This window comes from Elgaria multicarinata, chromosome 22, assembly GCF_023053635.1.
Source record: "Elgaria multicarinata webbii isolate HBS135686 ecotype San Diego chromosome 22, rElgMul1.1.pri, whole genome shotgun sequence".
NCBI classification, from domain to species: domain Eukaryota; kingdom Metazoa; phylum Chordata; class Lepidosauria; order Squamata; family Anguidae; genus Elgaria; species Elgaria multicarinata.
In genome coordinates this window covers 6000766-6016707 of record NC_086192.1, presented here as the reverse complement: position 1 = coordinate 6016707, position 15942 = coordinate 6000766, and the positions used below count along the sequence as shown (strand labels likewise).

Here is a 15942-nt window from a genome sequence, read left to right as displayed (position 1 = left end):
GAGGAGATGAGGATCATTTACAAGTCTTTTTTTAAGCTTGCCTAAGGTGGGGTCTCCAACATGGAGCCCCATGTGGGCGGGGTGCTCCCCCTGTCCCTTTCCGGTGAGAATGATCAGGAGGAAATGTGCAACTCCAACTCCACTCAGTCAGGAGCAACTCTGGGCGCTCCTGTGGTGTGTTCCAACGTCAGGGGTAAATGGGGCTGGATTCTGTACTCCAGCAACCTTAAAAGGCACCAGGGCTCAAGTGATCACTGCTCCCAAAGATCCGTTTGCACCCAGGCTGAACGGGGTGGGTGGGGGGGGAGGTTATCTCTAGCTGCTGGGGAGGCCAAAAGAGCCAGTGTGGTGTAGTGGCTAGAGCGTCAGACTGGGAGTCAGGAGACCCAGGTTCTACTCTCCACATGGCCATAGAACCCCCTGGGTGACTTTGGGCCAGTCACAGGCTCTCAGCCCAACCTACCTCACAGGGTTGCTGTTGTGAGGGAAACATGGAGAGGATTGTGTACAGTGCCTCGGGTTCCTTGGAGGAAAAAGGCAGGATATAGAATCATAGAATAGCAGAGTTGGAAGGGGCCTACAAGGCCATCGAGTCCAACCCCCTGCTCAATGCAGGAATCCACCCTAAAGCATCCCCGACAGATGCTTGTCCAGCTGCCTCTTGAAGGCCTCTAGTGTGGGAGAGCCCACAACCTCCCTAGGTAACTGATTCCATTGTTGTACTGCTCTAACAGTCAGGAAGTTTTTCCTGATGTCCAGCCGGAATCTGGCTTCCTTTAACTTGAACCCGTTATTCCATGTCCTGCACTCTGGGAGGATCGAGAAGAGATCCTGGCCCTCCTCTGTGTGGCAACCTTTTAAGTATTTGAAGAGTGCTCTCATGTCTCCCCTCCATCTTATCTTCTCCAGGCTCAACATGCCCAGTTCTTTCAGTCTCTCTTCATAGGGCTTTGTTTCCAGACCCCTGATCATCCTGGTTGCCCTCCTCTGAACACACTCCAGCTTGTCTGTGTCCTTCTTGAATTGTGGAGCCCAGAACTGGACGCAATACTCTAGATGAGGCCTAACCAGGGCTGAATAGAGAGGAACCAGGGCTTTCTCGAATATGGGGGAAATTGCCCTGCAGTCTTGTATTAAACCAAGACATCGTGGTCAGCAAGTGGAGTGCTTCTAAAGGTGGGCCCAGCGGAACCATTTACTCCCCACATTGTGAGACGAGTCTTGAAACATCGTCTCCTCCACCCTTCTCCTTTTCAAGGTATAGACTTTGAAAAGGCTTCAAGGAAACACGCACACTTACTTCCTCCATGAAATGCTGAGGGAAAATCATTTCATGTTTGTGTTCGTTGCCCTGGAAAAAGTGACAGTGAGGCATTCACAAGCCCCGGGAGCCAATCGTTTTGAGGCTTGCATTTACATAAACATTCTGGAATGATATTTAAATGGCAGAAATGAGCAGGACAATCATCAGCTGAACACAAGGGAACCCCTCAGAGGTGTCTGCGCTATTCTCTCATCGAAAGCACCTGAGACTGAGAACAGGTATGGAACAATGAATTAAGGAATTAACTGAGCATATGCGTATTTTAGAAAGGTAATTCATAGGCCAGGTTTGCACGAACAGCAGGGGAAACCATGCAGCGTGGGTTGTTTCTCCTGCCCCCTTCCTGCTATTTGTATACTTACCTGGGGTGCATCACGGGTTGCTATGTCATCCGAATCCGGTGCGTGGTGTAACATAGAATCATAGAAGAGTAGAGTTGGAAGGGGCCTACAAGGCCATGGAGTCCAACCCCCTGCTCAATGCAGGAATCCACCCTAAAGCATCCCTGACAGATGGTTGTCCAGCTGCCTCTTGAAGGCCTCCAGGGTGGGAGAGCCCACAACCTCCCTAGGTCACTGGTTCCATTGCCATACTGCTCTAACAGTCATAGAATCATAGAATCATAGAATAGCAGAGTTGGAAGGGGCCTACAAGGCCATCGACTCCAACCCCCTGTTCAATGCAGGAATCCACCCTAAAGCATCCCTGATAGATGGTTGTCCAGCTGCCTCTTGAAGGCCTTTAGTGTGGGAGAGCCCACAACCTCCCTAGGTAACTGATTCCACCGACACCCCAGGGGGTCTTCTAACCCATTCACAACCTATGGTTTGCAGCAGGGGTTGTGGGTGGGTTAGAAGCGTGCTGCCGCATGCTGGGTGCGGATGATACCCTATTTCTTCGATTCTAAGACGCACTTTTTTCCCCATATAAACTTCTTTAAAAATGGGGTGCGTCTTAGAATCACGGGTGTGTCTTAGGTGGGTTTTTTTTTCCTGTTGGTGGTACTGAAATTAGTGTGCATCTTACAATCGATGGTGTCTTACAATCAAAGAAATACAGTACTACAAGCCATGATGCGGCACGGGTAATTAAACAAATGCCAGGCATACGAGCAGCACATTCAGGGAAACAAGCCATCATGGGTGCTTTCTGCCTGCGATTGTGCCAACCCAGCCATAGCCTCAAATTAAGAGCTGATGTTTTGATTTTGAAAAATATGCAGCCACTGGATTGCGCCACTATGATTCCACCGGGTTGCGGTGGAATCAGATCTGCGAGTTTTGTTCCTACAAATATCCGTATGTGATTTTGGAGCAGTGGCATTTTCAAAGATTAAAAGCTATGAATCTTGTCACCTGGCCAAGGTTGGATTCACAGAACCAGCTACAAAATAAGGTAACTCGACACAGAACAAGATACAGCTTGCAGAAACCAGAGAGTCACAGTTAATTTAATGTATATCTACTAAAGCAAATACACCTACTTAAAATAGAGTGAAGAACCCCAGCCTAAAAATAATAATTAAAAACCTGAAAATTAAAAATGCTCCCAGTTCTCTCAGTTACTCAGGAAAAAAACGTCAACATGTAGGCAGGTGTTACCTAGCACCGAGGGCGGATCCCGACAACACAAAGTCCAAGAATGATTTCAAATCCTGTGCTGAAAGAATCATCACTGGCAGACAGCCTGTTCTGCTGGGTTCATCCCAAGTGCATGAATCCGTGGAATGGCTTCAAAGTCATCAAGGGTTAAGCATCTGCAGTCAGTGGTGTCTTGGCTGAGGCTTTCAGCTCTAAACCCAGGAAAGTTTCCAGGTCCACCCAAAAGTTCCAGTCTCCATTTTTCAAAGCCTCTCTCACTCCACTGTACTTCCGTCCTTAGCAACAAACCAACCCACACATTAATGTACAAAGGAACTCTAAAAAACAGTGAAGCATCCAGTTTAAGGTTCAGAGATCCAAGGGAACAGATGGACAACCCTCTGTCGGGGATGCTTTAGGGTGGATTCCTGCATTGAGCAGGGGGTTGGACTCGATGGCCTTGTAGGCCCCTTCCAACTCTGCTATGATTCTATGATATATTCTATATGATTCTATGATTCTTGCTTAAGTTCTGCCGCTCCGATCAAAGGAAGAGCAGCTGATGTGTAATCTGGAAGGCTGCAGTCCTATGCACACTTACCTGGAAGTAAGTCCCAGTGAAGTCAATGGCAATGACTTCTGAGTACACAGGCGTAGGATTGCAGCATTAAGCCTTCAGGGGTAAACTTGGCTTCAGAACAAGACACGACCTCATTTCTGGCATTGCACAGAGTTACGGGATTAGATTAGGAAGCCCTCAGTTTGCATCTTGCTTTTGCTATGAATTCACTTCGGAGCCAGAGGCCATCCAGCCTCTCTCAGTATTAGCCTCTTCTCTACAAGGGGAAGAGGTCCCTTCACAGACGCCTTCTCAAAAGGCCTTTGGCCTCTATGAGATCTTGCCTGCTAAACAGATTTTTGTTCTGGGTTTTGTTTCAATTGTCTCCGTTTTTTGAGAGGCAAAAGGCAGGATACCCATGATTTCATAAAGAAAGATATTTAAATGCTGAAGTATGACGTATAAGGCTTTGGAATCTTGTTTGAGAAGCAAGTCATAAATCTTTTAATAAAATTGAAAACATTTATATTCTTGTTCATTTTAGTGTTTGGGGTAGGCCATTCCCCCCCCCCCAATTCTCTGCAAGCTCCAGAGATCTACACCTAAAAAAAATGATTCTGTAGATTAGAACTAAGCCAAATGTGGTGGAGAAAATAACTTGGAAATTAGATCATTTTGCTAATGGTGAACTCATTCTCCAACTGTAGATAGTTATGCTGCCAAAACGGAAGCATCACTGAAGAGTATCAGCAGGCTTGGGGGGACCCCGCAAGTAGCAGAAGTTCAAAACACCCAAACTACTCAATGAGGGCTGAGCAAGCTCAGTAGGCGATAGGGTTCTGACTGGGGAGACCGATCACACGGTGGGGTGCAGGGATGGAACAGAGTAACCTGGAAGAGGGCATGGCTGGCCAGAAACTTGAACAGGAGAAATGTTCAACCCAGAAATGATTTGCTGCAGCCCCCACTTGTAATCAATGTTCTTGCGTGTGTAGATCTGAGGACGACCCCCCCAAAGTTTACATTTTAGACATTTGAACTTGTTTCTGATTCGAAGACACTAAGGTTAGAGCAGCTCAAATAAGTCTGAAATCCTGAACTCCAATAGGGAGTTGTCCAGCAGAAGTCAGTGGGGCTTTTGAGTAAATGTTTGTTTGTTTGTTTATTTATTTATTTATTTCATTTTTATACCGCCCAACGGCCGAAGCTCTCTGGGCGGTTTGCTTTGCATCAGGGATAGCCAATCTTTGCTGACCCGTGGGCACACTTGGGGATTTGAGAAACTGCTGTGGGCGCCACCACAAAATGGCTCCCACGTTGGGTGTAGCTAGTCAGAGAATGGCTGCCGTGGGGGCCTGCCTAGTCAAGAATGAACTAAGCAGGGGGCAGGGAGAAATAGTGAGGCTAGAAGCTGGGAGGCAGGAGGAAATAGCAAGGCAAAGGGGGAGAGGGGAAGAGAAAGAGCAAAGCTAGAGGCTAGAAAGGGAAAGAAAGAAAAGCGCCCTAACATTGTCAATTTTTTTCCTAAAACATTTTTTAAGAGGGCAGGGAGAGTTTGGAGGGTACCCCTGGAGGTCCCCGTGGGCACTTTTACTCCCTTGGGTGCCGCGTTGGGGACCCCTACTTTGGATCACGCTACAAGGACAGATAACGAGGAAAGTCCATTCTTGTAGAAACCCGCACATTGTTAACTAATGTTCCATGTTAAAAATGCAGGATGAAGAGGCTGTCGAAATGGCTTTGGCTCACACTGGTGCTCGCGATTTTGTACGAATGCCATTTAGTTTCCGCTCAAGTATCATCTACCGCTGCAGCTACCAAAGCAAATGCCACAGCGCACACCACAAAGGCCAACTCCCACGGCAGCGTTCCTGGGGCCGCAGTCCCGCTCCTCTTCACTTTATTTGCCTTTGTGTCTTTTCTTTGTGAATATACACTTTAAGTTACCCTGTTTGTCACCTGTATTGTAAGCAAAATTCAGGAAAATTGAATCTCACTCAAATCAATGACCCTTTACCATCATCACTGTGTGTTTCTAGCAAGCGTGCATTCTGTTAGCAAATCCGCGGGTTTCAAATGTTCACGTCCCAATTTTTCTTTGCAATGTTAAATTTCTCAGATGGCAAATCTAGACCTGCAAGTGCTACGGTTGGTCAAGGCATATTAATTCTCCCTTGGTTTCCCTCTGTAACGCAAGCCAAGCTGATTGTCAATGATGATGGAATGTCAACAACGATGGAATATTCTTAACAGGGTAAAATGCATTTAAGCAAGTTTCTGTATTAAAGAGGCCTTACGTGGTAAAACAAAAAGTGGAAGTTGGCCGCAGAAACGGACTACAGACTGCAGAAACGAAGACATATTTAAAAGCCAAGGGGCTCAAGACACAAGTGGACTATTCCGGAAAAGCAGTCAAAAGGCAGACCAGGAAGTTATGTCTCGTGCCTCGTATTAAAATGAAATTCACTTTATCATAAATGGCTGGAGGCCTTAATAAATTATGAAATTACAACAGGCGTGTCTCTCGTAAAAAAAAAAAAAAACACGTTCCAGGTGACTAAGCACCTGCTTTTACTGAGCTATGCACACACAATTTCAGGAAAGCCATCTTCATTCTAAATCCAGAAAAAGAGGTCATTTTCTGATGGGTAACCTGCAGCCAAAAGACTTGGGGGCTCCCAATCGTGGACAGTCACCTACCTGAATGATACACGGGAGAAAGAAAGGATGTTGTCCTATACCAGGTCAGACTATGGGTTCATCTAACCCATTACTGCCACCTCTAAGTGGCGGGCTGCAGCTCTCCAGGTTATCAGGCAGAGAACTGTTTTTGCCACTGCCCGAAACCTGCCCCCTTTTAACTAGAAAGTGTGCCCAGGAGCGAACCCAGGGCTTTCGGCAGGCCAGGCAGGGGTTGCGCAATTGAGCTATGGTCCCTCCCCGCATGGCCACTCTGCCATGAAGTCAGGGCATCCAAGTCTACACGGCCAGGACTCATTTCAGCCAAAACTGAATGTCACAAGGGATCTATAATCTTGACTCAGGGAAGCAAGGCGCCTGGCATCTATTTCATATTTTTACATAACCGAACACTACGGGCTACTTTTTACAGCTTCTTTTCTTTAACTCCCCCTCTGCCCTCCCCGGGTCACAAATTCCACGGACGCTCATCCCCTGCGTTGCAACCAGTGCGCAAGAAAAGCTGTACGTCTCGACACACCCAGCATTCGTTTCTTGTCCTCAGTAGTGCCCAACTTCACTGATCAGCAAGACTATTTCATGGAGAACCTTAAGTCCCAGGGGCTACCATCCAGACCTCTGGGGGTTCCCAGAAGGCAACACTCTCTGGCCCCGCCCCTTTCCAAACACAGATAGTTTGGTGATTTCCCAGCTTTTGTGCAGTTTCCCCAGAATTGTAAAATCCCTTATTGCTGCTTTGCTGGGTGTTTGCTTTATTAAAATGCCCCCGCGCCTTTTGCCTTCAGCCCCGCCCACCACTGGAAGGCAGCCCCCCCCTCCCGGAGCATCTTGGGAATTGAATTTGGCCCTTGGGCTGAAAGAAGTTGAACATAGGAAGTTGTCTGAGAAAGAGTCACCTTTTTACACCTTAAACCATAAAGGATGTGGGCAGCAGAAAAGGGAGACCATGTAGGGGAGGGGGAAGGGTTAATTCAAAACAAATGTCACAGGGGGAAAAGAAAGGAGTCAAAAGAACGAATGCCAGTGCACCTAGGGCCACTATGCAAGTCAGCACAACTGCACAGCTGTGATTTCCCATTTCAATTCAACGAACGTCCCCGCTCCCTCCCTCGTCAAAAGGGCCCAAAGCCTTGCATCTTTTCTGTCCCCTTGACACAGGGCGACACAGCCAATTGTGTAGCAAAACATGTTCTTGACAAACATCTCACTTAGCTCAAGAACAAATATGTGTACTGAACAGTTCGCAGAAGCAATGAAGAACAAACAGTGACACAGATGTGCGCGCAATACAGTCTTTGGTGTACACACTAGCAGTGACCAAAGTTATTTTGTTATCAGTTCAGGGTCAGGAGAGTGAAGTTCCTAGTTTCTGCAACTGTTGATAAAAGGTTTATAAATACATATATGCCCGTACAGCAGTATCAATTTGCTCTCTCATTGTATGCTTCACGGTCAAATACAAAAAATACAATTGAATTCTCACTTAGAGCTGTGCACAGGTAGGAGCTATTCGCTCTGTACATCGAATGTAACAACAGCTGTACTGGATCAGACCAATGGCTTATCCCACCCAGTATTGTCTTCTCACAGTGGCCAAACCAATGCCTATGGAAAGTCCACAAACAAAGCAAAAGCACAACAGCACCCTCCTGTTTGTGTACTGCCTCTGATAACGGAGGAAATATATGTCCTTGAGGACTAGTAGCAATTGATAGCCTTGTCTTCCATGAATTTGTCTAATCTCTTCTCAAGCCTTCCAAGTTGGTGGCCATCACTAATTGTGTGGTAGCAAATTCTATGGGCAAGCTTAGCGCACGGTCCTGACTCTCTCACCATTTAGCTTCACTGGACGACTCCGGGTTTTAGTATTATACAAGAGGGAGGAAAAGCAACGCCTCTTGGAAGTCTCCACACCACGCAACATTTTATGCATCTTCTATCATGCATGATACGCATAGATATCATGCATAGATAGGTCTCTAAGCTAAAGAGACCCAAACATTGTGAACTTTCCCCATAGTGAAAGCGCTCCAGTCCCTTGATCATTCTGGCTGCCCTTTTCGGCACCTTTTACAGCTCTACAATAACCCTTTTGAAGCACAGCAAGCAGAACTCTACATAGTATTCCAAATTTGTACAAAGGCCGCTTTCATTTTCCAAAAGAGAACGCAAAGCAGAGGGTGTCTTAAAAAAACAAAACCCTGCACAATTTAAGCTTCCTGCTTGTAAGACTTGAGGCTGCTTCACCCATGACAATCTGCCTATAGAGAAATAGATCTCATTGTACAAGGATCCCCTCCCCACAATATATACCACTTCACTTATGAAGTTCTTTTGGGCACCTTTATCAGGAAAGGCCTACACCATGGCCATGTTGGCTGGGAGTAATGAGAATTACAGTCCAACACATGTGGTGGTGAGTTGAAAGCAATGGCTTTCCTAATGGCCCCCAACATGGGATTTGCCTTGTTCACAGCAGCCACACACTGACTGGGTTCACACAGCAAGGCTGAGTGTGGGTTGTTGTGTTATCTGAACCCAGACACAATAATAAACCATGCTTTGTTAACCACAAGCAACCCATGAAGAGAACCCATGGTTTGTTGTTGGGTTGGGAACTATGGGTTGTTTGTGGTTACCAAACCAAGGTTTATTATCACGGCTGGGTTCAGACCACACAACAGCCCATGTTTCAACAACCCACACTCAACCTTGAGTTTACGTTATTGTGTGAACGAAGTTACTGGTGTGACACCTCTACTGAGCTATGCAACACAACCTGATGATCCCTTTCCTGATCATCAAATCCTGATCGTTCAAATCCCATCGACATCTATGTGAATTTAGGGCTCCTAACTTGGGGAACAGTTAGAAATAGCTTTCCCCAACTCTGAAAAGACTATAAGGCAAGCCCCGCAGACACAAAGGACTTGCCTGCATAAAGCGCCAGTTAAGATTATGGTAAAAATCCCTATTTACAGTTCTTTTAAAGTTAGCACTAGAGACATTTGATGGCATATTTTTGCATGTACTCACACCCCATATTGCCAGCGTTTTCATAATACAATGAAAATAATTGAAAAGACTGATGAGTCATAGTTTGAGAAGCAGCAAAATGCACTTGTTTCCTCCTTCATATAAACATTCAGCTTTGAATTGTAAATATTAGAGGAGAATGAGAAGTTGTCTTACCGGCGGGCAATGTAATAGAAAACAGGATTGCCGGCTTTTGATGTTCCAGCTTGGTAGAAAATATTTAGTGTTTTCAGGGCCTTGAACTCCTCCTTTTCATGCACCTGATGCCTACAAATGTAATAGAAGCATAAAGACATCAGTTCACATTCCCCACAAAACAGAAACTGCTTGCCATCTGTTTCAGGTTTACCCAGAACACTTCCATCACACAGGGGAACATTTATTTATTTATTTATTTATTTTATTACATTTCTATACCGCCCAATAGCCGGAGCTCTCTGGGCGGTTCACAAAAATTAAAAACATTCAAAGTATAAAACAACAGTATAAAACCATAATATAAAATACAATATAAAGAGTATTTACACAAATACTCTTGAGATACAGCTAAACCCTGAAATCTCAGTGTGCGAGACGTTGTGGGAGCAGAGACATCATCAATATTCAAAATGGAGGGAAAACGTGGAAAGGCCTGTTCTGTTCAGTCTTGCAACAGATTCATGCTTAAATTAAGAAAGAATAATTTTGACACAAATTCATCATCTCTGTTACTGAAGCCCAGGTGACCTCGGTGACTCGGAGTGCACACTGCCAACTTTGGTTGGTGTGACAGCTACACCCGTTCCTGGAGAGAGCGAGAACCTAGCCACTGTGGTTCAAGCACGGGCAAGCTTGGAACTAGATTATTGTAATGCATCCTGTGTGGGGCTACCATTAGGCCTGGTTCAGAAGCGGCAGCTAGGCTGCTCCATGAGACACCGAGCAATGTTCATATTACCCTTGTGCTAAAAGATCCACACTGGCTGCCTATTAACTATGGAGCTATGATCAAGGTTATGTTCTTGACATACAAAACCGTAAACAACTTGGGACCAGGATACCTGGCAGAGTGCTTGTTCTAGTACCCCACTGTGGAGCTCTTAACTTATGTAAATGTGATTTTGTATTTTCATACTCTTGTATTTTTGTTTAGCTTTTTTATTGTATTTTAAATTATCTCTTTTTATTCCATTTACATACAGCTCATCTTTTCACTTGTATTTTGTTTTTCTAACTATGTTAAATTGTGACGGCTTATCGCTCTTAGCAATAAAGATTTCATTCATTCATAACCACAGCTATCTATTAAGATCTTCAGAGGAGGCCTTGCTGGTTAGACCAAGACCAAGACTGTCGCCACGTGATATCTGAAAAGCAGACCTTCTCGGCAATGGCACCTATAACCCTCTGAAACACCCTCCCTATGCGGCTCAGGAGGCAGAAAATGTGGCGCATTTTAAAGGCCTCCTGAAAACGCAGCTGATGACACAAGCTCACAGGTTTATAATGCATCGTAATTAAACATGTTGATGCTCCATTATACTGGCTTCTGTAATGACTTTTTATTATTGTAAATGTTCTTTAATAGTGTATTTTAAACAACGAATTTTACTATTGTTATATGTCAACTGCTTAGATATTATATTTATTGGTATATAAGTGCCATCTATCTATCTATTTATCTATCTAAAGCTGAGCGTATGTGTGTGGGTTTGTATGTCTGGAAATGAGAACCATCTCACCCCCAGCTGCAACATCTTTTTGGGACTGGGAGCTTAAGAGGCAGGCTCCTGCGACCTGGGATCGTGTCCGTCTGATCCAACCAGGAGAGGAAGCCTAAAAAGCAAGGGGCCAATCAGGGGCTGCTGTTGTCCTGCCTTGGGGGTTTGCCTAGTCTGAGGAACCTTCCAGCTGCCTCCTAGCAGACTCAGGCTCCCAGCACAGAACCATCTCACCCCCAGCTGCAACATCTTCTTGGGACTGGGAGCTTAAGAGGCAGGTGCCTTTGGGGGTGGGTCCGCCACCAGCGGGGTCACCTCCGAAGGGGGCGACACCAAGGCGAGGGCCTGTCCCCTTATTTGTTTGTTTTATTTTCTCCCCCTACTGACTTATAATTTTGTTGTGTATTTTAAACTTTTTTTTTTAACATTTCTTTTCCTAAGTTTTAAAACGTATGTTTTAAACTTTGTAATACCGCCTTGAGGCCCAGTATTGGGCAAAAGGCGGGATACAAATAAATATAATAAATAATAATAAATATAAATAAATGTTTACCCCCTTCTAGATGAGCTACAAACCTGAAATTTGGGGTGCTGAATGGTCTTCCTGTACAATGTACCCCCCCCAAATCCTAAAAACCGTTGTCGTTTTGCAGTTTAACTATTTTAAATAACTTTAAACAAATCCTACACTGATGCCTACAAGTCCCAGCAACTGCCAAGGAAGCACCTCTCAGAGGATGGGGCCACCTGGAAAACACTGAAGCCACGCTGGGAGGTATGGGCATTTCAGAGGTCTCGGGGGATCGCCCACGTTCTCTGAAACGGCTACACATCCCAGCATGCCTTGCCCAGTGCTGCCCGTGTCCACTGAGAGCCACTTCCCTCCTCCTCGAGAGAGAGTGGTGAAGAACAGAATCAGAAACAAGCAGAAGGATTAACGTTATTCTGCGAGTTAACAAATAAAATAATAAATAAATAAACAAGCCACGCAAGTATTCACTGGCTATTACCGAGTCATAAATTCCTCAAACTTGGAACTGGTGAGATTTATGCTGGACCACTGGGTGTCGGCCACGGGCTTGTGCTCAGGAGGACCAAGGTAAGCAAGCAAAGTCGCCATCTTGTCAAACGGACGCCTTCCAACAGCTTTGTGGTCCCTAGAAGACAACGATATTTTAGCAATACACTCCTACAGAAATTGGAAACAGATGGGCTTCTTATTTCCTTCGCTTTTGCTCTGAAGTGGTCGCTGGTAGTCAGTCACATACCTATTTAGCACTTTTAGTGTGTAAACCACTTGGCTCTATTTACATCAGGAAACCCAGTTTGCTCCCTGCAAGCGCAGAGAACACTTCTGGTCTCAAAGAGCAACCCTCCCCCCTGCAATCCAAGGTTTATTAAAATATGTGAACCGAGGAGTCCCATTCTGTGCAGATGTATGTCCCCAACTGCAATTCTTCTCTTCCCCAATCTAAGACGGATTTGAAGCTCCCACAACTCCCCTCCCCTTCTCTCATATCTGATCTTTGGCTTGCTCTATGCTGAAGTATTGGCTGGGTTCGGACAACCACAGAGGAAAAAGAAACCACCGTGGCTTCTTTTCCCCGCCTTGCGCAACCGCTATTTCCCTAATTAACCGCAATGCAGCTTGGGTTATTATGTCAGCCAAACCCAGTGAAGCACGCAGCAGGGTTAGCTTCTAAAATACCCCACAGTCCCTACCACAAGCCGTGGGTTGTGGGGTGGTTTAGAGGCCACCTCCTCTGCACACCTCAGCGACACAATCAGACGACACGTTAACCTGCACTGCGTCTCAGGTAATTCGAGAAATGGCGGTAGTGTGAGCAGCACATGCAGGCAGGGAAAAGAAGTGGCTTCATTTCCCCCCGGGGATTGTTTGAACCCAGCCACCGACTGCTTTTACAAGGAAAACTTTATAGCCAATCTTTCAAAAAGAAAAGTGCAGAAATGCCCGATTTCCCTAACAACGGAGGTGCATTGTACTAGGCCCTTGCACAACTGCAGCTATGCAGGGGTAGAAGTACCACCAACACTTTGAGGCTGTGGTCAATCAGCGAGGCCGAAGCATCCCCTCGTGTACTCGAGAAAGGAGCTGCCTACAAGCAGGTCCATATGGCTCTGGACGTGCAATGTCAAGGAGCAGTCCGGTTCTCAGGCTTCGCCTTTCTAACCCTGGCACCTGAAATCAACTACGGGGAGAGGCGGAAGGGAGAAGCACCACTAAAGCTGGGCGAGGAAGAAGAGGCGAGGCTCTGGTGCTAGTTTCAATAGTGAAACTGGCTTTAATATGGTGTTGTTGTTTTTAAAAAAGACGTTTTTCTTGACAACGTATAAAAGATGCGCTCGACGTTTCGGATGACTGAGAATCCTTGCTCCTGAAGAAGGATTCTCAGTCATCCGAAACGTCGAGCGCATCTTTTATACGTTGTCAAGAAAAACATCTAAAAAAAAAAAACCATATTAAAGCCAGTTTCACTATTGAAACTAGCACCAGAGCCTCGCCTCTTCTTCCTCGCCCACCTGAAATCAATTAAACAGAAAGAGTGGAGCTTGAACCCGGAGCTTCAGGTGCAAGCTGTTGTGTTTCTCAGAACACTCCTGCTTTGGATGGGAGGCAAATGACGAGGCTTGCTAAGTAATCCACAAAGCTTTTATTAAGCAACAAACGTCTCTTCTACCTGAAGGGAGTCTAACCTCTTGGAAACGTCCTCCTAGGTAAAACTATGAAAACTAAAGCAAGACAATTGTCCGCTCAAGAAGAACAGGAAGCCACTTCCCAAACGCCTGTAACTTCAGAGAGCCTGGTGCGGAGGCAGGTTCTGGCATAATCAAACTGACTTTCTCACACCTTCCTTCCGCCCCATGCGTTTGAGCTTCCGGCGGACCCTAGCATCAGCTAACTTGTTGGGATGCTCACCCCCGGAAGAAATCTCACTTCCCACTGAGTGCGTAGGATTTGGCCTTGAGGTGATAAGCTCTGGAGAGGGCTGACTCCCAGCTGGGGAATGGCCCGTGAGAGCTTCTTCCCCCACTGGTACAGGCTGGCTGGTGCCTGGCGCTGCGTCTTCTAGTTCTGAATCTGATTCTGATTGGTTACCTGAAACATCTTCTCCCAAAACAGGGGCAGTAGGGTTTGACATGACACAAGCGGCATATATTCTATCATGGCGTTGTGTCCTTACTGGTGAAATCCAGGCAGAACCCACAGAGCCAGACACTGAAGCGCTGTTACTGGAGGAGTAGGGTTTGACTATCTATCGCCTCTAGTGCCCGCTTCCAGAGAATTGCCTTCAGCCTGTCCGACCTGTGACGGCGGGTTTGTCTTGAGAAGGCTTGGCAACTCGAACCCGAGTCAACTACGTGCCCCTCTCCCAGACAGAGAAGGCAACAAGTGTGTTTGTTTGTTCGTCTGAGGGCGGCAACTTGCTGCCGCAACGAGCACACTTTCTTAATGGCTCTTGCAGGGCCAGACGCCCCGAAGGGGGCGATCGAATGACCGCGAAATATAAAGAAAAACCGGAAACCAGAGAAAAGATAGAAGAAAACTAAAGAAAATATAGAAAAGAAATGCCAAACTATATACAGAATATTGATTTCAATAGCCAGAAGCTTGCCTCAACAAGGTCACCACTATGGCGGTTGAAGAGGGACTGAAGGGAAGGCGGGGACCGCTGGGATGTGGGGGAGGGGTTCCTGCCTAAAAACACCATTAGCTAGAGAAGTTTTCCCGAGCCAGGTCCCCGCGCAGGCACAGAGCCTTCTCACTGGCCTTCCTTCTTCTCACATCAGTCCATTGGTTTCTGTTCACCACTCTGCTGCTAAGATCATCTTCTTGGCTCGCCGCTCTGACCATGTCACTCCACTTCTGAAATCTCTTCATTGGCTTCCAATTCACCTCAGAATCCAATATAAACTTCTCCTGTTGACCTTCAAAGCTTTTCACAGTCTAGCTCCTTCCTATCTTTCCTCTCTCATCTCACACTATTGCCCCGCTCGTGCTCTTCGCTCCTCTGATGCCATGTTTCTCGCCTGCCCAAGGGTCTCTACTTCCCTTGCTCGGCTTCGTCCATTTTGTTCCGCTGCCCCTTACGCCTGGAACGCTCTTCCAGAACATTTGCGAACTACAAGTTCAATCGCAGCTTTTAAAGCTCAGCTAAAAACTTTTCTTTTCCCTAAAGCTTTTAAAACTTGATTTTGTTCTGACTCTTATACTGCCTGTTTGGTGCATTCTCTTCCCCTCCTTATTGTTTTATTATGACTTTATTAGAATGTAAGCCTATGTGGCAGGGTCCTGCTATTTATTGTTTTACTCTGTACAGCACCATGTACATTGATGGTGCTATATAAATAAATAATAATAATAACGGTGTGAATTAGAGGTAGAAGGTAGAGCCAGTACAAAATAAAGGCCTTGTCCACATGGATAAAAGACTACTTAGTGAAAAGGTAAATCCCCCTCTAACTACTTCTGGCCACTGGTCAGTTACTTCTACCTGTTGCTGGAAAGGTATTGGCCGATCTTCTCCTGATTGTTCCAGAGCAGACGATGCAGAGCAAGGACATTGCCATCGCTGATGAAAGACAGGCTATGATTGACCGTGTCGCTGGCTGGGCAATCGGATGCAATGTCAAGGAAAAACCTGCAGCGAGAGGGAAGCCGGCAAAGTGTTCAGCAAGGGCGTCAAAGTCTCCCACGACAACAAAAGTGGTGCGGATTTGTTCTGCGGCAGGTAAATTGCGGTTGGATGGTAAGACGTTCACGGCCAGACCTCTGAAATGACCAGCACACAGTGCAGGAACATCCACATTCCCCCGCCCCCCCACCAAGGAAGGGATGCTGGTTGCTCAGGCCGTAGACTGTAGTCTATCTCGCCAGCTCAATAAAGGCTTACACAAAGTCCTGTGGGCAGCAAGCTTCAAGGTTTTCCCCAGCACAGCACAGCACAGCACATGCGCCCCCCGTTCAGAGCTGCTTAGCAGGAGGGAAGCTGCCAGAGCCACGATGCTTGGCACTGATTTCTG

The 15942-nt window shown here is 46.2% G+C and overlaps 1 protein-coding gene across 3 annotated transcripts in view; it reads right to left on the bottom strand.

Moving 5' to 3' along the window:
* Positions 1-15942, bottom strand: part of NF1 (neurofibromin 1) — a 246516-nt gene that overhangs the window by 129516 nt on the left and 101058 nt on the right. For all 3 annotated transcript variants that reach the window (XM_063146839.1, XM_063146838.1, XM_063146840.1), the window contains 3 exons: positions 15414-15560; positions 11910-12056; positions 9356-9466 (listed from right to left, as the gene is read on the bottom strand). In XM_063146839.1, coding sequence (XP_063002909.1) covers positions 9356-9466; positions 11910-12056; positions 15414-15560 — 405 coding nt within the window. The remainder of the gene's footprint in view (positions 1-9355; positions 9467-11909; positions 12057-15413; positions 15561-15942) is intronic.